Source organism: Canis lupus, chromosome 1, assembly GCF_011100685.1.
Source record: "Canis lupus familiaris isolate Mischka breed German Shepherd chromosome 1, alternate assembly UU_Cfam_GSD_1.0, whole genome shotgun sequence".
Lineage (NCBI taxonomy): Eukaryota > Metazoa > Chordata > Mammalia > Carnivora > Canidae > Canis > Canis lupus.
The window spans coordinates 42,260,751-42,284,698 of NC_049222.1; the positions used below are offsets into that span (position 1 = coordinate 42,260,751).

Here is a 23,948-nt window from a genome sequence, read left to right on the forward strand (position 1 = left end):
TTTTTAAAGTTTGAAGCACACTACTCTGCATAGCAGCTAAAATATTACATCTTGAAATCTTTTTCGCTTTACAATAGTTTATTTACCAAGTGTTTTAGTTTATTTACCAAGTTTATAGGTAGAGTGAAGAAATCTCATTTGGGAAGAGTTCTAAATCTTTAACATGTGAAAAGATATATATATGTATCATACATATATATATCATACATATATATATGTATGATAATCACAAATAAAGTATCCCACCTGGTTGTCAATGGAGATTTCTGTTTCCACCATTTCTCTCACAAAAACTAATCCATATGTGGCATGTTTTCAAATCTGCATTCATTATCAGTCTTGACAGTCAAACCCAGTACCTCCCATGAGGCTGTATTCAATATGAATGCTGAGAAACTGCTAGCACTTAAAATACCGCCTGAAGTTAATTAATTTGCTGTGATTTTCCTTGCATTCAGTCTGAGAAGTTATCTTGCTAATGTAAATAGATTTAAAACAACTTCATAGAACTTTATATTGAACTAAACTATTAGCTTCTAAATTGGCTGGATTGGCTGGACTTGATCTGTACAATATTTATGAACTTGTAGAAAGCAGAATGCACCTTCCAAAATGTAGTTGGAAAGTTTAATTATGAATTTATTAAAGTCATATTCTTTGAACTTGACATAACTTATGGAAATGCAACTCATTATTACGACTGCTGGATTTGCAGACAGCAATATTGAGAGTGAGAAAATAATTCAGTTTAGAGAAAAATGATCGTTTTGACATTTAACGAGATATATACGCGACAACAGAGGTATGACTAGAAGCATGGGCTTTGGAGTCAGACAGCCTTGGTTTTGATTTTGGCTGTGCCATCTCATTCAGTCCTTCATTCCTTTTTTTTTTTTTTTTTAGTATTTAACTGAAACCCAGTCACACAGTGGTGAAAAAAACAGGCATTTTCCTGCCTCCTATGGATCTCATAGTCTAGCACGGGAAGTGGGTATGAAATAAATATTCATATAAATAATGGTTAAGGATAAGTACTGGGTGTCATGAAATCAAATAACACAAGAACTAATTTAGATTGAGGCTCCTGAAGGCCAATGTAAGGAATGAAAGCAGACCATAAGGTGGCTGGGTAGAGGGAGCCGGAATAAAGAGACTGAGAGAGGAGGGGATGAGTCAAAAATACAGCTGTAAGATTTAATCAGTGTTTTCCTTTTTTTTTTTTTTTAAAGATTTTATTTATTCATTCATGAGAGACAGAGAGAGAGTAACAGCTGCACATAGTTCTCGGAATCAAATAACGTTGTATTTGAATCATGCTTAATACAGACCTAGCATGATAAGTATTTACTACCCGGTGGCTATAAATAATGATAATAATAATAATAATAATAATAATAATGCCCTCATGGAGTTTACATTCTGGTGAGGTGATAATCTCCACTGTAGGAATGGAAATAAGCAAAGAGGGACTGACAGTTGCTTAAAGAGCTTCAGAGAAAAGTTCTACATTTTTAGTAATTTTAGAAATGAGTTAATCATTACAGTCACAACTGAAGGAAAAAGGCAAGACAAAACATCTTAATGCTTTCTGAGTGAACTTAAGTGACATATCAGCAAGGTCACAGAATAAAGATACTGAAATTATAGTTGATGTAATTTCCCATGTATAAAACTTTATCCATCTAATCTGTAAAACCTCAAGATCAAGACTGCCTGTTGCTTGGGCCCTGGCAAGCTTGTAAAGGCAGGATGAGTTAAAGAAATAATTGCAAACTTGTTAGCTAAGATATTTTCCTAAAAAAATCCAGAAAAATTATAAATTAAATAGTAATGGACCTTCATTGTAACAAGGATTAAGATTCATTATTTTGGTTCCTTCAAGGGAAGCATTTTATAAATGTTTTGTACTTTTATCCTTATCTGACAAGATGTGGATGAACAGTTCATGGCCTCTCCTCCCCACTATACCTTGGTTAACTATCTCCTGTCCTCTCCAACTTCTTCTAAAGCTCATCTCTCTGTTCTAGGTTGACCTCTAGCCAGGGTTAATTTTAAAAATATGAGGTCTATTATTTTCTATTTTTATAAGAGGTGAGTAAAATTCCATTTATACTTCTTCTGAGGGGCCATGGTTTAGTGCTAGTAAGATGTTATTAGAAATAAGTAAATAAGTTCAATGAGATATTTTTATGTTTGATATGTTAACCTTAGAGATGTGAACAAAGGGGAAGAAGCCTTTCCATTCTGTTGTTTTATTTATTCCATCCACTCACTTATTCCACAAATATTGAATAGATATCCACTCAGAGGACATTTATGGAGGTGTTCATCATGTCCTAGGAAAGGTACCTCGTTCTAGGGATACAAATATAATTGATTTCTAGGTTTTGCCTTCAAACGTACAACTTTGTAGCCAAATTGTTCTTTCATTTATTAGTACTCTACATATATTTCATGAATGCCTTCTCTGTGCCCAGCATTGTTGTAGACACTGGACACAGGATGTGCCCTGTAGTAGATATTGGACACAGACACAGGGTGTGCCCTGGTGCAGCTTATATTCAAGGGTAGACCTGAAAACAAGTGTAGAAGGTTAGGGTGGTGCTTCCTAAAGTGCTCTGATGACTACAGGGAGTGTACAAAATTATTTATGAGAGGTTCAGGAAGAAAATATTTTGATTTTTATTTATCTTAATCTCATCTTGCTTTATTTATATTTTTGTATATATTTGGTAATATACCTAATCTGGATAGTAGTGCTTGTACACCCTTTAAACATAAATAAATATTTAAATTCATTAATTTCATACTTGATAAACATTTGCAGACCCCAGGATGAAAGCTGGATTTATTTACTTATTTATTATTTAAATATTTTGTTTATTTATTTATTCATGAGACACAGAGAGGCAGAGACACAGCCAGAGGGAGAAGCAGGCTCCATGAAGGGAGCCCGACGTGGGACTCGATCCTGGGTCTCCAGGATCACGCCCTGGGCTGAAGGCAGTGCTAAACCGGTTTTTTTTTTTTTTTCTAAGATTTTATTTATTTATTCATGAGAGACAGAGAGAGAGATAGGAAAGCATGGATTTAGAATAAGACGGACTTATGAGTTTGAAGTCAGTTTCCATCACTTACTACACGTGGGTCCTTGGGCTAGCCAGAGCTCTGCATCCTTACAGAGATGTTGTAAGGGTAGGCTGTAATAATGTTAGTAAAGTGCTTATATTGTGTCTGTTTATATCAAATCCTCAAAAAAATGATGGCTAATGTTACTATTGTTATTATTTATGTGATCAATATTAAAATACAGGCATCTTCAAAGTGATAAAGAGAATTTTGAGAAGGGACTGGTTAAGCTGTGACCCTAGTGCCATGAAACTGTTATAATAAATTATTGCTGGGAATGTAAATCAGTGCTACTTTTTATGCACTTATATACCAGAATCCTTAAAATTTTTATTTGCCTTAACCCGGTTGTTTCCCTTCCAGAAATTTATCTTAAGGAAACAATCAGAATTCTAATAGATTTATAATAGTGACTGATAGGAAAAAAGTAACTAAATGTCCAAACATAGGAGAATAGCAGGTTAAATTACAACTTTATGATGGAATATTGTACAGCTTTTAATATTTTTAAAGAATACTTGGGGAAATAGTAATATTTAGTGAAGAAGATAGGATATAAAATTATAGCGTAATCCCAATTATGCTTTTTTTTAAACATATAATTTAAAAAAACCCCACACAACTTAATTAAATGGTATTGGGAAAACTGGACAGCTACATGGAAAGGAATGAAGCTGGACTACTTTCTTACAGTATACACAAAAATCCCAAATGTATAAAATACCTAACTATGAGGCTTGAACCCATCAAACTCCTAAAAGAAAACATAGGTAGTAATCTCTTGGACATTGGCGTTAGCTACATATTTATGAATGTCTCTGCAGGCAAGAGAAACAAAAGCAAAAATAAACTTTGGGAACTACACCAAATAAACTCCTGCACAGTGAAGGAAGCTATTAAAACAAAAAAGCAAGCTACTGAATGGGGGAAGATATTTGCAAATGCCATATTCAATGAAATGTCAGTATCCTAAATATATAAAGAACTTATGCAACTCAACACACAAAAAAGAATAATCTAGAAAATGGAGAGAAGACATAACAGACATTTCTCCAAAGAAGAGATCCAGATGGCTAACAGACATGTGAAAAGATACTCAACGTCACTCATCATCAGGGAAATGCAAATCAAAACTACAATTAGATGTCCTCACACTGTCAGAATGGTTTAAATAAAAAATATAAGAAACAACTAGTGTTGGCAAGGATGTGGAGAAAAGGAAATTCTCTTGCACTGTTGGTGGAAATGTAAATTGGTACAGCCACTGTGGGAGCAGTATGGAGGTTCCTCAAAAAAGTAAAAATAGAACTATCCTGTGATCCAGTAATTGTACTACTGGGTATTTATAAAAACACTAATTCAAAAGGATATATGTACTCCTATGTCTATTGCAGAATTATTTACATAGCTAAATTGTAGAAGCAGCCCAAGTGTCCACTGAAAGAAATTGAGTCTTTTCATTGGGTGGGGAGGAGCTGCAGTTAGAAAAACTGAGATGCCAAACCTTTAGGAGATTTGTTTCACATGCTAATCCTGGTGTAATTCATATATATATATCATTCTGATGTAATTCTGAAAAATCCCCATATATTGTGTGTGTGTGTGTGTGTGTGTGTGTATAAAACACATTATATATATAGGATATGTATTTAAGATGTATATATGTATAAGATATATATGTATACACACACATATATATACACACACATAACTAATATTCACTGAGCCAGAAACTAATTCCATTCACTCTTTTTTTTTTTTTAAGATTTTATTTATTTATTTGAGAGAGAGAGTGCACGAGTCAAGGGGAGGGGCAGAAGGAGAGGAAGAAGCAGACTCCCAGCTAAGCCAGGAGCCCAACACAAGGCTTTATTCCAGGTCTCTGGGATCATGACCTGAGCCAAAAGCAGATGCTCAACCATTGAGCCACCCAGATGCCCCGGAAAAAAATTTTTTAAAGATTTATTCATTTATTTGAGGGGGGGTGGGGAATGGGGTTTGGTAAGGGCAGAGAGAGAGGGAAAAGCAGACTCCCCGCTGAGCGCAGAGCCCCACATGACCCTGAGATCATGACCTGAGCCAAAATCAGAAGTTGGACATTTAACTGACTGAGTGACCCAGGCACTCACCCAAAATACTTTTTTTTAATGGTCTGAAGGATACTCAATGAACTTATCAAATAATTACCTCTGGACTGGAAGAAGAGGGTCAAGATTAGAGATCATAGGGGATCCCTGGGTGGTGCAGCGGTTTAGCACCTGCCTTTGGCCCAGGGCGTGATCCTGGAGACCAGGGATCAAGTCCCACTTCGGGCTCCCTGCATGGAGCCTGCTTCTCCCTCTGCCTGTGTCTCTGCGTCTCTCTCTCCTTCTCTCTCTCTCTGTGTCTATCATGAATAAATAAATAAAATCTTAAAAAAAAAAGATTAGAGATCATGGGGAAAAGAAATTATAGCTCCATTTGTGATATTCCAATTCTTAAAAGAAAAGTGACTCTAATTTTAATATTAAAATTAATTTCTTAATTAAGTCAAAGACAACTGAAAGTATGCTTAAAGAGTCTAGTTTACTAGGTTCTCAATTTTCACATCCCAATCTCCAGCCTTAAGAAACCGAATATTATGTTTGTGCATTCCTTCCTGGCTGCAGAGGCAACAGGAAACCCCAAACTTGAACCTCAGTGTGCACAAAGAAGGCAGAGGCAGGAAGCAGAATCACTGAGATCCCAGCAATACTTGGAATGTGTTTGTTATGCAAGTACATCGTTTTGACTACATTTGGGACAGGAAGTTCACCATGAAAATAAGTGGAATATAAAAATGGTATAGCCTAAATAGTAAGTGTCTTTAAGGATTAAAACAAGAATTCAGTGATTTCTAATATTTTCATTAACTGTAAAAAGATCTCCAACTAACAAAGGACAAGCTGGAGAGAGAATGTGACCTACATAGCTTGTGTGTTGCCGCTAGATCCCTGCTTTCTCTTCCAAGGTGACTGGCCCTTACCTCGGCCCAAAGAAAACTCAATAAAAATTCTGCTGCTTAAAAAAAAAAAAATGTTGCTGCTTCATTACTTCTAGTGACATTGTTCTGTGAGAAGAAAGCCATGATGTCCAGTTTACACATTCCTGATAGCAACAAAGCCTCCACAGAGGTCTGCTTTGTTAAAAAAAAAAAAAAAAAAAAGATGGCAGGGAAATGTTAGCAATATATATAATCCCCACAGGTTTCACTTTAAAAAGAAATCAAATCATGTTTCACCTTCCTGTAAGCATCTCTGCAGGGAAACAAAGCCAGATCCACAATTAAGTTTTTAGAATTAATTTTTCTCTCTTTTCTGTCCAGGAAAGATTGGATTAATGGCTGATTTCAAATCCTAAACCTCCATGCTGAGCAACTTTTGTGGCTTGTCAAGAAGAGGCTAAGGATGTCCTCGGCACGCTGTGTAGCACAGACTAAAGTGAGTAGACTCCCATTTGGGAAGCCCTTTCTTCTGAAACATAGAGCCCTTGATCTCCTTTATAACTGGAGCTCCTCCTGGGAGTGTTTCTCCCCAGGACCTGTATCACACCCTCAGTGCAGGCCTGACCTGAGCACAGCAGGAGGTTGCTGGGCAAGGCAGAAGAAGGAGGGATCAGAGCCAAGCAAAAAAGTCCCCTAGTGGGCAGTGTATTCACCTAACTAGCAATCCTGTCCCTCCTTTCATATTTGCAATTTAAAATTAGTCTCCCTAACCCATTTTCCCTCTAATTTTCCACAGAACCTGACCAATCTGACCACACTGCTGTCTTTCAGTTATTCTCCATAGCAACCAAGGCTTCTCCTTCACAGCACTTAACACAATGGCAAATAATAAATTATATGTGTAATTAAGTATTTAATGACTCCCTCCCTCAGAAGATTGCAAAGTTCAAGGAGTCGTCCCTAGCGCTACTTGGGACCTCACAATGAAAATGCTCAACAATTATTTGTAGGATAAGTGAATGAATGGATGGGTAGATGACCACTCCTTTTTACCAGTACCCCAGTCCTCCCATTTGATTCATCCTACAACCTCATCTCATTCTCCTCTGCTGTACTAAATTCCATCAGCCCGTGCAGTTGATTGACCTCTTTGGAGCCCCCTGCCCCAGCAGTGGGCTGGTTTAGGAAGCCCGCAGATTCTAACACTGTGCCCCATTTCACCCTGTCCCTCTCCAGTGGCATTAACAAACCAAAGTTGCAGGTGTTCTGAAACATCCTCCCCAGTAACCGAATAGCTTCTATACCATGGCAGGATTATAAACTAAAAGCAAGTCCCCCACCCTGCTAGCCTTTCCCATAATCTTTGCAGATTACTGAAGGTCTTGCTCTCAGAGAGTAACTTCTGACTTCCATCCAAAGTTTCAGATTTATTTCTCATCCAATGTCAAAAAAAAAAAGACAGTAAATGGCAATAAAGAAATATTAAAAAAAAGAAATATTAAAAGAGGGAAAGCATGAGAGGATGTGAAAGAGTATCACGCATATGCCACTGGTGCTGTGCACTTATGCAAGGTATGCCACCATTTGATTTGGCTCTTCCAAGCAGATCAGCAGGAGTCACACAATCCACTAAGACCACAAGGTGGAGCAGACAAGTTGCTCAGTAACAGCATACCTGTTCACTACAGGAAATCTTGACAAATTTCAAAACCCATGAAACAGTTCAGTGGCCTAATGTGAACCATTGTTCACTTTTATAGCACTTTTATAAAAGCACTTTTATAGCAGAGTCAAAGCAATGGGGTCCAAATAGACATCCCTCTGAGGTTCTGGCTTTTCAAGGATAATTCTGAAGTAGAGCCTAGGATGCATGAATGCACATTCTTCAGCCAATTCTCTAAATACCACTTGACAACATTAATTTGGTTAATATCAGAAACATATTTCTGAACCTCTTGTCTGAGTATGAAGGCTGCATTCCTCATCATTTGGATCTGGCTTCCTGCTGACAACAGGGAAGTATATCCTGTCACTTGAGGGTAGAGAGCTCATCTGTCTAAATTCAACTTATGGCATATATTCTAAACTGATGTAATGATTGTAAGGCATTTCAACATTAGGCTTGAAAATGTCCTTGCCAAAGCTTCATCCAAAAATAAATGTAGGCTGATCTAATCACCTCCTGGCTGTTCTCCCTTTCGTCCATCTCCCTTTGCACTGATCTAATCTTTTCAACACCACAGAGGAGATACAATGACATGCAGACTTGATTAGGTCCCTCCTCTGGTGGACAAGTGCTGTCCACTTTAGACAAGGTGAAGAATACAAAGGCTCCTTGGGTCAGCCAAATCACGTTACCAGCGTCTAATATCTAGCCAAACCTTCAGTCACTTGGGAGATTAGATTTGTCTAAGCTTGCCATGTTATACTTAAAGTATAACTGTTTCTTGTCCATGGTGCCTTCTGCCCTCCTTCCCAGGCTCCTTTTCTACTTGACCAGAGTTGGAATTAGCTTTCCTGCAGAGTTTTCATGGGACACCCAGAAAGAAATTTTTATTCCAATTGCCACTTCAGCCTTCATCCTCATCTCATTTTATCTATTTTGGTTAATAATTCTCTGTGCAATTAAAAAGTCACCCCCATTACTACCAATCAAAAAACGTTACCAATATATTTTGGTACATTTCTTTATAGTACTGTTCCTATACATATATATATTGTGTGCTTTTAAAAAAATTATTATTGAAGTGTAGTTGACACATAATGTTAGAATAGTTTCAAATATACAGCACAATTATTTGACAATTCTATAATTACTCAAATGTTCACCACAGTAAGTGTGGTTACCATCTATCACATGCAATGTTGTTACAAAATTATTGACTATATTCGCTGTGCTGTACTTTTCATCTTCATTTATTTTATAACTGGAGATTTGTACTTCTTAATCTCTTTTACCTATTTCATCTATCCCTCCACCCACCGCCCCTCTGGCAACAATCAGTTTGTTCTCTGTATTTAAGAGTCTGTTTTTGTTTTGTTTTTTTTCTTTCTTTTTTTTTTTTTAATGATAGTCACAGAGAGAGAGAGAGAGAGAGAGAGAGAGAGAGGCAGAGACACAGGCAGAGGGAGAAGCAGGCTCCATGCACCGGGAGCCCGACGTGGGATTCGATCCCGGGTCTCCAGGATCGTGCCCTGGGCCAAAGGCAGGCGCCAAACCGCTGTGCCACCCAGGGATCCCAAGAGTCTGGTTTTTGATTGTTTGCTTGTTTGTTTTGTTTTTTAGATTCCACATATAAGTGAAATCATATGGTATTTGTCTATCTCTGTCTGACTTCTATCACTGAGCATCACACCCTCTAAGTCCATGCATGTGGTTGCAAATGACAAAAATCTCATTCTTTTTTGTGGCTGAATAATATTCCTTTACACAGTCCACATCTTTATCCATTCATCTGTTGCTTCCTTATCTTGGCTGTTGTAAATAATGCTGTAATAAACAGAGGTGTATATCTTTTCAAATTAGTGTTTTCATTTTCTTTGCAAATATTGAACCATCCTTGCTTCCCAGAAATAAATCCCACTTGATCATAGTGAATGATTTTTTAAATGTATTGTTGGATTTGGTTTGCTAATATATTTTTTATAAAAGATTTTATTTATCCATTTGAGAGAGAGAGGGAGCATGGGCAGGGGTAGAGGCAGAGGGAGAGGGAGGAACAGACTCCTCACTGAGCAGGGAGCCTGATGGGGCTTGATCCCAGGACCCTGGGATTGTGACCTGAGCTGAAGGCAGATGCTCAACTGACTAAGCCACCCAGGTACCCCTGGTTGCTAATTTTTGTTGAGGATTTTTACATTTATGTCCATCAGAGATATTGACCTGTAGTTCTCTCTCTCTCTCTCTCTCTCTCTCTCTCTCTCCCTCTTTGTCTCTCTCTCTGTCTCTAGTCTATTTATTTGGTTTTGGTATCAGGATAATGCTGGCCTGAAGAATGAATTTGGAAGTTTTCCTTGTTCTTCTATTTTTTGGAATAGTTTAAGAACAGGTATTAGCTCTTCTTTAAATGTTAAATAGAATTCACCTGTGAAGCCATCATCTGGTTCTGGACTTTTGTTTGCTGGGAGTTTTTTGATTAATGATTCAATTTCACTGCTGGTAATTGGTCTGTTCAAAATTTTCATTTCTTCCTGATTCAATTTGGGGAGGTTATATGTTTTTAAGAATTTATCCATTTTCTCTAGGTTGTCCAATTTATCGGCACTTCATTTTCCTAATATTCTCTTACAATCCTTTGTATTTCTGTGGTGTTGGTTGTTATTTCTCCTTTCATTTCTGATTTTGTTTATTGAGTCTCTCTCTCTCTCTCTTTGATGACTCTGGCAAAAGTTTTATCAATTGTTAGTCTTTTCAAAGAACCAGTACCCAGTTTCATTGATCTATTCTTCTTCTTTTTTTAAAATTTCTATTTCGTTTATTTGTGCTTTAACCTTATCATTTCCTTCCTTCTACTGGTTTTGTTTGTTCTTTTTCTAGCTCCTTTAGGTATAAGGTTAGATTGTTCATTTGTGATTTTTTTTGCTTCTTGAGGATAGCCTGTATTGCTATCAACTTCCCACCTGGAACAGCTTTTACTGCATCCCAAAGGTTTTGGACTGTTGTGTTTTCCTTTTCATTTGTCTTGATGTATTTTTTAATTTACTTTTTTGATATCTTGGGTGACCCATTCATTGTTTAGAAGCATGTTCTTTAACCTCCATGTATTTATATTCTTTCCAGATTTTTTTCTTGTGGTTGATTTCAATTTTCATAGCATTGTGGTCAGAAAAGATAACTTTTCTATGACATAACTTCAGTCTTTCTGAATTTGTTGAGACTTGTTCTGTGGCCTAATATATGATCTATTCCGGAGAATGTTCCATGTGCACTTGAAAAGAATATGTTTCCTGCTATTTTAGGATGGAATGTTCTGAATGTATCTGGTAGATCCATCTGGTCCAATGTGTCATTCAAATCCATTGCTTCCTTGTTGATTTTCTGTTTCGATGATCTATCCGTTGATGGAAGTGGGGTGTTAGAGTCCCCTACTATTATTGTATTACTATAGATTACTTCTGTTATATTTATTAACTGCTTTGTATATTTGGGTGCTCCCATGTTGGGTACATAAATATTTACAATTGATATATCTTCTTGTTGGATTATTCTCCTTATGATTATATAATGTCCTTCTTTATCTCTTGTTACAGTCTTTTTTGTTTGTTTGTTTATTTATTTTACAGGGAGAGAGAGTATACCCAAGTGGGGGGAGGGGCAGAGGGAGAGGGAGAAGCAGGCTGGGAGCCTGCTGTGGGACTTGATCCCAGGATCCTGAGATCATGACCTGAGCTGAATGCAGATGCTTAACTGACTGAGTCACCAGGTACCCACAGCCTTTGTTTTAAAGTCTATTTTGTCTGATATAATTATTGCTACCCAGCTTTCTTTTTGCTTCCATTTGCATGATAAGTGGTCTTCCATCCGTTTGCTTTCAATCTACATGTGTCTTTAGGTCTGAGATGAGTCTCTTGTAGACAAGATACAGTCGGGTCCTATTTTTTTAATCCCTTTTATCACCCTATGTCTTTTGATTGGAGTGTTCAGGCCATTTACATTCAAAGTAATTATTGATAAGTATGTGCATATTGCCATTTTGTTACTTGTTTTATGGTTGTTTTGTTGTTCTTCTCTGTTCCTTTTCTTCTCTTGATCTCTTCTCCCAGCCAGGTTTGCCGGCATTCTTTAGTGACATAGTTGGATTCCTTTCTCTTTACTTTTACATATCTATTACTGGTCTTTGGTCTGTGGTTACTATTAAGTTTTTATTTGATATCTTATGCATATAGCAGTCAAGTTATGCTCACTTAAGTTTGAACCCATTCTTCACTCCTCTCACCCACTCAACCCTCTCACCTCTTTACCCACATTTTAGGTATAGTATGTCATAGTTTACATCTTTTTATTTTGTGAATTCCTTGACTGATTTTTATAGATATGCTTATTTTTACTACTTTTGTGTTTCCTGTTTTTCTTACTCGTACTTATGGTTTTTCCTTTCCACTAAAGGAGTCCCCTTTAACATTTTTAGATCATGAGCTCTGTTAGCTTTTGTTTATCTGGGAAACTCTTCATTTCTCCTATTCTGAATGATCCAGCCTTTACTGGATAGAATATTCTTGGATGCAGGTTTTTGTCATTTAATACTTTGAATATATCATGTCACTCCCTTCTGGCTTGCAAGTGCCTGCTGAAAAATCAGCTCATAGCCTTATGGGATTTCTCTTATATGTAACTGTTTTCTCTTACTGCTTTTAAAAGTCTCCCCTATTGCTACACTTTGCTGTTTTAATTGCTATGTGTCTTGATGGAACCTCCTTTGGTTGATTTTTTTGGGAGATTCTCTGTGCCTCCTAGATCTGGATTTTTGTTTCCTCCCCTACATTTTGGAAGTTTTCAGCTATTCTTTAAATATTTTTTTTGGCCCTGTTTGTCTCTCTTCTCCTTGTGAGATCCCTATAATGTAAATGTTATTACACTTGATGGTGTTACTGAGTTCCCTAAGTTGGTTTTCATTTTTTTATTATTATTTTTTCTCTCTCTTCTTCAGCTTGATTGCTTTCCATTAAGCAATTACTCCAGGTCACTGATTCATTCTTCTACTTCCTCTAGTCTACTACTTATTTCATCCAGTGTTTTTAAATTTTAGTTATTGAGTTCTTCATCTCTGGTTCTTTTCTATGTTTTTTATATCTTCGTTAAGGGTCTCTCTGAGGTCCTCCACTCTTCTCTAAGTTCAGTGAGTATCTTTATGACTATTACTTTCATTTCTCTATCAGACATCACTTATCTCTGTTTTGTTTAGATCTCTTGCTATGGTTTTTGTCCTGTTCTTTCATTTGGGACATATTCCTATGTCTCCTCATTTTGTCTAACTCTCTGTGTGTGTTTCTATGTGTTAGGAAAGTCAGCTATGTCTTCTGCTAGTGAAAATAGTGGCCTTATGAAGAAGATGTCCTGTGGTGCCCTGCAGCTCAATGTCACCAGCACCTGGAGCTTCAGGGGTATCTCCTATGTGTGCTGTATGCACCCTGCTGTTGTGGCTGAGCTCTGTTTACCATTAGTCTGGTCATCTGCAATGGCTCCCTTTGCCTGTTGTGGGTAGTATTTGGTTCCTATGGTGTTAGTGGGCCAATCTGAGGCCACCTCAGGATTAAGTTAAGTCAGACTAGGTGTTTAACAGAGATACAGTAGCACTCACCTTCAGGAGAGTGTGGTGGTGGGGTGCACAGAGCTAGCAACATCTGTAGTAGTGGGAGAGGAGCTGCATCTGGGTTGGTTCTGCAGGATGTGTGGTGGCTGGATGTGTGGTGTTAGTAATGCTCTCTACAGTGGTGTGGCTCCACAGGACAACATGTGAGCAGGGCACATAGCAAGTTAGGTAGCAAATGTTGGCTCAGGGCTTGTTTCCACAGGTGTTTGTGTGGTTATTGGGAGGAAGGGGGCTAGGAAATGATGTGTGCCACCAGCTCCTATATTCCTGGAGAAGTCTCCCAATGGTCCTTGCCCCACTAGCCCGTGCTCTGAGATTAGTAAAGAAATCTCTGTTCCATATACCCCAGATATTCTTAAATTCCTGCTTCCATGCTCTATCTCTGTGGGGTTTCCTCTTGTGCTCCTGGTTCTCCCACAAACCTACTATTTTTAAAGTTCTAGGTTTTAAACCCCACTGATTGTTTTTTATTTTTATTAAAGATTTTATTTATATATTCATGAGAGACACAGAGACATGCAGAAATGTAGGCAGAGGGAGAAGCAGGCTTCCTACAGGGAGCCTGATGCAGAACTTGATCCCAGGGTCCCAGGATCACGCCATGAGCCAAAGGAAGATGCTCAATCACTGAGCCACTCAGGTGCCCCTAAGTCCCACTGATTGTAGAAATTGTAGAATTTGATCCCTGTGGTTTTGAAAGCCAGATATTATGGGGATTAATCTTCCCTGTGCAGGCTTCCTCTTGTGAGAGTCTGTTTTCCTGCCCTTTCGGCACCTGTGGTGACTCTCACTACTGGGGTCAATTCTGTAGGTCTGTTTCCTCCCAACTTTGTCTCAGCTCTCCCTACCCTCTTCCATGTGGCCTCCTCTCTACATTTAACTGTGTTTGGTTAGTCTTTGGGTCATTTTCTGGGTCATTTACACTGATGGAGCTGTTATCTAGTTGTATCAATGGGATGAGGTGAATGTAGGGCCCTCCTACTCTGCCATCCTCCTCAGAAGGGTTTTTAAATGAACAAGAGTGACATCCAAGTGGCAAGAAATTGGAAAATAATGTAAAAGCAATAGATAAGCTTTTTCACAAAACTTGATTTTGTGTAGATATGCCTTCTTCTGAACCTTTTCCCATAGCTGCTCAGATTTATTTCCTGGATGCCGCACCCATCACACTAAGCCCTACAGGCACTCGTGAGCCCCAGGAACCGAATCCACGTATACAAAGAAAGAAAAGTAGCAGGACCAGAAAAGTCCCTCAAATTAGGGATAAGAACTAATGAGTGGTCAAAAATCAACCAGAGCACTGATGATGTTAGAGAAATACAACTTGCAAGACTTAATTTATACACTGTAAATTAGGGAAGAAACTTTATTTTGTGGGAAGAAATTGGAGAGCAGAGGAGAGGGTCTTAGAGAAGGGATTGCTCATTGACACAGCATTGGAAGCTTGAAGAAGGGGGAGGGAGAGAGAGAACGGCTACTGGAAGCAGTCCATACTGGGGGAGCCTTGGTCACACACTTGTGCACTGTGGTATGGGATAATGCCGGAACAAAGGGAAGATTAGGTATGGCCTAGAGAGATAGGAATGGATTAGGAGCTTTTGTGTGTCACAGGTTGGCAGTGATTTTCTTGTCATTTTTTTTGTCCATGGGGTAATAAGACAACTAAGTATCATAGTAGTAAGACTGCCCAAGATGCTGACCTCAGGTCAGATAACTGGGCACATTATGTACTAAATTATGAATAAATTTATATCTCTTCTATGCCATTGAGGTTTGGAACCATCCTTTATTCTGAAAAGATTATGAGCCACCCTGTGAGTCAATTTCAGTCATTATCATAATAATATCAGCAGACTCAAATAATATGTAGTTGGTTTTCTAAAATTAATATGAAATTGCTTCATGGCTTAGCTGAGAGATGCTTAATAACTATATTATCCTCATGTGAGGCTAAATGGGTGAATTTTTAATCTTGCCATTTTGAATAGGGTAAAATTAGTTTTTTTAGAAGTGGAGATTAGAAAAAGTTGAAGAATTTAAAAAAACTATTGCCAACTACAAAGAAACTTAATTAAGAGAGTAAATCCCCTGAAATGTCTGCTGTCACATGTGTTGAGCCTTCTATGCTGCCTAGTGGCTTCATCGTATTCATATTCCCTATAAAGACACTTCATAGTAGGGTTTGTGATTTTTATCTATTCTTGGCCTTGCTCTTTTTTTTCATTCTTTTTTTTTAAAAGATTTTATTTATTTATTTGACACTTTCTTATTTTTGTTTAATGATATATTTTGGAGATATTATTATGTTCAAACATACAGATCTAGTTCACATTTTGTGTTGCATGGTATTCCATAGTATGGAGATGCCTTGTTTTAGTAATTTCCCTGTCAATGGGAATTTATATGGTTTTAGCCCTTCTCACTTCCTTCTTTCGCTGTTATAACTAATGGTATGATGACTATCCTTATACATATTTTATGCACATGTATGAATATTTTTCATGGGGAGATAATTGGAGAGTAGAGCTGTTTAGTACAATGGTGTTTACATTTAATAGATAAAATACATAGATTTTATTTTATTTTACTTTAAACTCCTGTTTCTTCTATTTATTTGTTTAATTAATTTTTGAGAGAGAGAGCACAAGGGAGTGTGCATGAGCAGGAGAAGGTGCAGAGGGAGAAGGAGGGAGAGAATCCCAAGCAGGCTCCCCGTTCAGTGTGGAGACTGACATAGGTATTGATCTCATGACCCCAGAGATCACAACCTGAACCAAAATCAAGAGTCTGATGCTTAACCAACTGAGACAACCAGACACCTCAATACATTGATTTTAATACAGCCAAACCAGTAGAACATCCAAGGGTTTAGCCATTTTATATTCCTAGGAGGTACATGTGAAGATAACCTTTTCTTTATACTGCTAACACTTATTATAAACCTTTTATTTTTTCCAAACTGATGTACCAAAATGGCATGTCTTTGTTTTATTTTTTTTATTTTTAATTTTTTTTAATAATAAATTTATTTTTTATTGGTGTTCAATTTGCCAACGCGTGTCTTTGTTTTAAATCTTATTCACCTGATTATTAAGGAGATTAGATGATCTATTTATATATTTTTCAGCCATTTATATTTGTCTTAATGAGAATTCTCTATTTATATGTATATTTATTTTTTTGGCTTGTGACTTTCTTATTAATTTGTAGGTGTTCAGAGTATTCTAGGTTTTAGTTCTGTACTCAAGGGAGAGTCACTTGAGATTCTTGCTCTCCCTCTCCCCTACCTCCTCACTTTTTCTCTAAAATAATAAATAAATCTTTAAAAAATATTCTATGTTTTAATCCTTCATCTGGTACATATAAAACAATTTCTTTACAGTCTGTTTAGTGATTTGTATAAATTTTTGAACATGATTGGGATGAAACTGTATGTTCAATTTTATATTTTGTCTTTTTCCACTAAAATTATATTGCATTTTCCCCTATCACTAAAGAGTCTCCAACAAAATGATTTTTAATGACAATAAAATTTTATTGTGTGAATATAACATTTTATTTTTCTTCTTTTTTCCTTCATGTTAACATGCTTCTGTTGTTAAGCTCTTAATTGTGTCTGCAGTTTTGCTATTGAATATTTTTGGAAAATTTTGCCAATGATTACTTTTCTGAATATCTTTTTATTTAATCTTTGGGTGTATTTCCATTTCTTTAGATAAGATTATAAGAGGGAAACTTATTAGAGCAAATAATATTAATTTAAATTTCATTGATACATACTATGAAATTTTTTTATGGAAATTTTGTACCAGCTTATCTTTCTATTAGTAGTATGTCAGCATGTCTTTCTCACAGAACTCTCTCTCTCTTTTTTTAGAACTATCTCTTAATATAGCTGATTATTAAGTATATTTAAGATGTCAGTTTTAAAGATCAGGAATAATACTTCACTGATAGAATAATTTGTACTTAATTGATGACCAAGGAAGAAGGATACTTCTCAATTATTAGCCATTTATAGTTCTTCGGATAACTGTTAGTCCTTTTATATAATTTTTCTCTAGGGTATTTGTTTTCTTACTGGTTTGAGTAGGTTCTTTGCATATTATAGTTTTTGTGTTTTTTATCTTTTAAATTCATGAGAGACACACAGAGAGAGGCAGAGACACAGGCAGAGGGAGAAGTAGGCTCACAGGGAGCCTGATGTGGACTCGATCCCAGGACCCTGGGATCATGACCTGAGCCGAAGGCAGATGCTCAACCACTGAGCCACCCAGGCGCCCCTGCATATTACAGTTTTGACTCTTTATATTACTTTTGCAAATATTTTTACAGTTTGCTCTTCACTTTAAATTCTGTTTCTATATTTTTAAATAAAGTCTTTATCTTTTTAGTATCTAGAAGTTTAAGAATTTTGTTGTCATATGTTTTTTTCTTGATGTTCTTTCATTGCTTTTATGCTTAGAAAATTCTTCTCAAGATAAGATACATATAAATTTATAGTACTTTTTATGATTGCATTTTTAATATTCAGTACTTCAAGTCTATCTTAAATTTATTTTGGCTTATAATGTGTAATACAGCTCTAAAATTTTTTTCTTTAGTAATCAGCTTTATTATTCCTTGACCGGTATTTTTCCCCTACTATTTAAAGCATCACCTCTTTTGTCATACACTAAATTCTTCTAAGCACTAGAGACTAAAGACTGTTTCTGGGGTTTCTATTGGTCTTTCTGTTGATTTCCTGCTGAGTATGATTGCTTTTGATTTTTTTTTTCAAAATGAAAATTTTTAAAAGGGTATTTTTTTCGAATCCAGCAAAGGGCTGTTTAGTTAAAAAAATCTATCTGTGTAGGTATTTCTAGTTTAGAAGTGATGATACGCAGGTATCATTTCTCTATTCTATTCCTGGAAACTAGCCACAAGCAACAAAGAAAATGAGAAATAACTTCCATTGTTGGCACATCCAGGAGGTGATGGCTGAAATCTTGCAACACAAAGTAGGTGGCAGGCCTTTCTAAAGCAGCAGATATTGAGGGGAGGTGCATGTGGGACACACCACGGCTGCAGAGCATGGGAATTGTTGGGAAAGCTTATTTTGCAAAGATGAAGGGCAAACTCGGAGGAATCAAGCCAAAATCTCTTGTTTGCAGGAGAGGGTGGAGGTGTGTGGACTGGCAATGGGAGCTTCTCTGCAGTTTCCTGGCTTCCAAAAAGTAGGAGAGTGAAAGCCAAATAAAAACCATGCCACAAACCAGATTTATAGGAAGCTGTGGAGCAGGGGACTTGTGGAAAGTCTGCATTGTGATAAGCTCTCTGGTTGCCTTTCTCCATGGGCAGAATGACAGACAGGTCAGATGAAGTTATACACAAATCCTGTGTTTTAGGGAAACTCCTGCTTGGCTGGAACATGAGTGACTCCACTTTCCCATCCCTGTATGCACATTAACCTCTTCCACAGCTGGCCCAGCAAGCACTCACCTTCTGAGCAATCAAAAAGGAAACAACACAGGAATTATTTAAAGATACAACAAACCCTCCTTACCCCCCCAGGAAGAAAAGGAGGTAGAATAGGAAAGATGTGACAGATGAAGAATATCCACCAGAAAACTATTGCTGTGATTGAAGAAAAAACGACCAAACATTCATCATGAATAAAACAATTGAATAAAAACAAAACAACAATTGAATAAAGCCAACATGTACCTGAGGTGTAATCAGAAAGCAAATTGCTATAGGACTTCAAGAAAGATACAGCAAGGTGAGGAGAGAAGATAAAACATACCTGGCGGGGCTCAGGAAAGAAAAGACAAAAAAAGTGAAGCCATCACAGAAATAACAGCAAGACTGAAAGGTACACAGGGAAGAAGGCAAGTATAGAAAAAAAGTGGGAAGAATAAGAGAATTGGAATGGAAATAAAGAATAGAAAGGAACAGAGAGGAAGTGAGTGAAATGGAATACATACAGAAGAGATTAATAAGCCTGTGCATAATTCTTCTGAAAAGGAGACACCACCAAGAGAGGAAGAAAGGGGGAGAGGTAGTGTAAGCATTTTGGTTTCTTCCATCTAATAACTTGCTGCTACACTAGCAAGTATTTAGAATGAGAATATAGAGATAAAAAATTAGAAGTTGTAAAGGAAGAACGAGAAGAGCAAGGAAGAGAAGATACACTTGTAATGAATTAACAGATGTTGTCTAAAAGGTATTATTTAAAGTGACAGGTTTTTTAAAAAAACATTTTGTTTATTTATTTGTGAGAGAGAAAGCATGCACACACTAGTAGGGGGAGGGGCAAAGGGAGAAGCAGATTCCTCGCTGAGCAGGGAGATGAACACGGGGCTTAATTCTAGGACCCTCGGTTCATGACCTGAGCCAAAGGCAGCTGCTTAACCAGCTGAGCCACCCAGGCATCCCAAAGGTTATAGTTTTAAACTTAAACCTACAACAAAAATACAAACTTTCCCAATGATCAGACCAAACAAAGTAAAGCAAACAGATTCGTGGTGAAAGATTTTTGGAAGAGCGATAAAAACAAGAAGCGTAACATAAAATATTGCAACAGAGCTAACACCAAAACTTATCTGTCATGTGAACGGGTGTAAAGGTGGAGTCATCCAGTGTGGGAAAAAGAATTTTAGGATTGATGACAAAGCCAAACCCAACTGTGTTACATATGAGACATCAAAAACAAAGTGATCCAGGAGAGTTGAAGATAAAAATGTAGATCAAAGATATATGTCATCAGATGCAAACAAAAAGAAGTCAAGGATCATGGTCTTAATATGAGAAAAGGCTGGGTTCAGAACAGAAAGGTATAAGTGAGCATGTTATGATGCTACATCATAAGATAAAGCTCTGCACCCCTAAAGCAAGAAGACAGCGGTACAAGGTGATAGAGATTTACAGTAGTGCTGGGAGGTTAAACTCACCTTTCAGCTCATGAGAGAGTAAAGCATAGAAATGAGGTTGGGCTAGAAGTGCCCAATTAAAATAATAAGTAAGGTAGAATTGACAGATGTTGAACTCCATGCCCTGAAGACAGAGAATACACCTTCTTTTCAAGTGCCCCTAAAACATTTAGAAAATTGAGCATTCACAGAAACCTCAAGAAATTCCCCAAAGTAGAAATAACATAGACAAGGATGATGGGGAAAATAGGTCCTGGCTGGTAGAGCAAAGGTACCTTCCAGTCCGAATAGACCTAGTTCTGAGTGGAACATGGCCCACCTCACTGAAGTACACCAGTGAGCATCAGCCCCGAATGTGGACCAGGAGCTCCGAGTGCAGTAGAAGTAGCATAGTCTACTTCTATGGAAGTAGAAATCCATAACAAACCCGGCAAGTAAAGAGCCGTAACAATAGCAAAGCTCTTAACTCAGGTGAAAGAAGAATTCCAAACCAAACTGGAGACTTCTAGGAGATAGTATGAATGCTACAGAAGGATCCATCGGGGGTGCTGAAGAGCTTTGTCATAAAGAAATACATTCAGGTATTATTCTTTGCCGCTCTTGTATTGTCTTTTCTTGTCTCTGTAACTCTCTCCTGCTACCGAGATTCATTTCTTCTCACTCAGGCTACCTCCGAGTGTCTTGAAGGAATGGATTTCCGTGGCACACTCCAGAGCCCGTCTCAGCACAGAGGCATCTCTAATGCTCAGAGTTTTCTAGATTATATATTCTTCCAATATATATACATAGAAAGAAATTTATGAAAGAATTTGGTTTGTGCCTAACGGAAGCTAAGAAATCCCATGATCTGCAACCAGCAAGCGGGAGACCCAGGAGAGCTGATGGTGTGACTTTTAGTCTGAGTCTGAGTCCAAAGGCAGGGCTAGGCTGATGTTCCAGCTGGAAGCCAGTCTGACACAGAGAGCAAATTCTTCCTTACTCTGCCTTTTTGTTCTATTCAGACCTTCAGCAGATTGAAAGAGACCCACCCACACCTGGGAAGGGCAGTCTGCTTTTCTCGAGCTACCAATTCAGTTACTCATCTCACCAGGAACACTCTCACAGACACACCCACGATAGTGTTTAACCAAATATCTGAACACCCTGTGGTCCAGTCAAGTTGACGCATAAAACGAATCATCCCGACTACTAAGAGACCCATGAGAATTCCTGAACAAATGGGAAAAAGAGTGATTTTTGTTGGAAGCCTTAGTATTTAAAAATGTCCGTTCTCAAGTTTATTTGTAAAATTAACACGATCCCAATACAAATACCAACGGGATTTTGGGAATTTGATAAGCGGATTCTAAATTTCATATAACAGAATGCACAAGTTAGAATAGCCAGGAATATTCTGAAAAAGCAACCCTACCTGGCAGTAATGTGTGTGATTGAGCTCCTAGCTGCCTTTCAAGCCATTGTTCCCACTTGCTCTTGTCCTTCAGCCTCATTTTCTTTGCTCAGATCTTTGACCATGCATGCTCCTGCCACAGGACCCTCGCTCAGACTTTGACTACTTGCATGATGTATGTTTTGGCCTGCTTCATTACCTCTTGCCTGTTTAATACCTGCTCAGTCATCACTCCTTGAGAGAAATCTTTCCTTCCCATTTCTCTGATCATAAGTCACTTTCCTTTGTTCTCTTCTTTCTTTCTTGTGCGCATTTCAGTTTGTAATTATGCAACGATTAGTGTTGTTGTCTGATAAATGCTCTTTTTCTAAGTAGGGTGTAAGCCCAGTGCCTGACTGTAAGTTTTCAGTAAATATTTGTTGGCAAATAATCTCCTCTCTGCTGGACTTTGAAGGGTGATTTAGACCCACCAACTCTCCTCTGAACTCAGTACTCAGGAGTCTGCACAATGTGGACCCTGTTCTGGTGTCCATGGTACTGAGATCTTAATGTGTTATTTCTTTCACCCGTGCCCATCTGAAGATGTAAGTGATTTTTGGTAGTGTTTTGCATTAGATTATAACCTCCTACAATGAAGAGCCATATCTGAGCTGTCCTGTATGGCTTTTAATATCATGTCCAAGGATACTATTTTTTTATAAGAAGGCAATATAAGATTATGGAATGATTATATCATTTCCTGAAAAAGGATGTTAGTCATTGAAAGAAATAATCATAGCTATTGAAGAACTTAACTCTTCTGATGAATTTTATAAAATAATGTGCATACAAAGATTCCAGGGAGGCTCAGTTGGTTGAGCATCCAACTCTTGTTTTCAGCTCAGGTCATGATCTCAGGATCGTGAGACTGAACCCTGCATCAGGCTCCCCACTCAGTGTTTAGTCTGCTTGAGATTCCCTCTCTTCCTCTGCCCCTCCTCCTCCTGCCCCCCTCAATAGACAAATACATAAAATCTTTAAAAATATAAAACGAAATGATGTGCCATGCATACTCTACTTCAAACATCTCAGAGGTCCTTATGTGGCCTGTTGTAGGAAATCTTGCTGTGGTGGTTAGGGTAGAGAAATCACTTCTGAATATAAAGCTAGGCTGAACTGGATGTGGTTCTCTTATGATGTAGTTAAACTTTTTATGTGTTCTCCCCAGGAGTACATACCTACCATTTTCTGGGATATGTTGTGATTGGCAAATACGGGCTGTCACTAGGTGCATTGAAGGTTTTGTTTGGCATTTTGTGCATTGAAACACACTAGTCATGACAACGCTTGTTGTAAAGTTAAGGACTTTGAGATGACTTTTGCATTCATGAGTATTTCCAAACAGTAGTCTTTGGCAGTTCAGTAGCCGAGCAGTCATAAACCAGTTTTACTAGTGTGTCCCCTGTGGCCTTGTGGATAATTCCAGGAAACTCTCCTTTATGTGACCTCTTTCATATTCCTTCAAAAAGGAATGGTTTTCCTGTGTGTCTTTCGCAAAGACCACGGGCCCTAAAAACTTCACAGAGGTAGACATAGGTATCTGTCCAAGCTCAGGAATAATTCTTGAAGGAAGCAGGCTTCATGGCCTGAGTAAGATGGAAAAAGAACTAGAGGTTGCAGACTACAACCCACAGGCCAAACCCATCAAATCTGCTCTGCAGATGTGTTTATTTGGATCATATGGTGTTTCTTTTTTAAACATTGAAATTCATTGCCAAGCTGCAAAAACTGTGAATTTTTACTTAAAAAATTCTGAATATATAACTTGTCTTGAAGAATTGGAAAAAAATTGGCCATGCTGGGATCCCCGTTCCTGCATTTGGCAGCCATCAATGGAGCGGAGAGCTGTTTCCTTGTGGCCAGGGCAAGGACTCCTCAAGCACTGCCCCACTATTGCTGGTCTCCTGTATCTGTGTCACCTTCATGATCCCAAGATGGGCTATGGGGTTGAGAATAAGTGGTATAATGAAATATTAGGAAGGAGAGAGCCTTTTGCATTTAACTCAGATGATCTCTTTGATAAATGACACATTTCATTTTCAAATGAGAGGAATTGATAATTTTTGTAGTCTGGAAACAGAAGGACAATGAAAACTGCCTCTTTGCTGTGGACCTTGTCACATTGTGTCTCTTCTGACAGTTCTTTGGGGACTCTGTTGGTTCTGGTCAGAGGTCAAATGGCATTTGAGTTGGGTAGAAGGAGGCTC

General features: G+C 37.8%; 1 protein-coding gene across 1 annotated transcript in view; it reads left to right on the top strand.

The window, feature by feature from the left end:
* Positions 1 to 23,948, top strand: part of CCDC170 (coiled-coil domain containing 170) — a 96,674-nt gene that overhangs the window by 15,719 nt on the left and 57,007 nt on the right. Inside the window, 1 exon segment of the mRNA XM_038526336.1 lies at positions 6,473 to 6,587. Within this exon segment, the coding sequence (XP_038382264.1) occupies positions 6,555 to 6,587 (33 nt within the window). The 5' untranslated portion in view covers positions 6,473 to 6,554.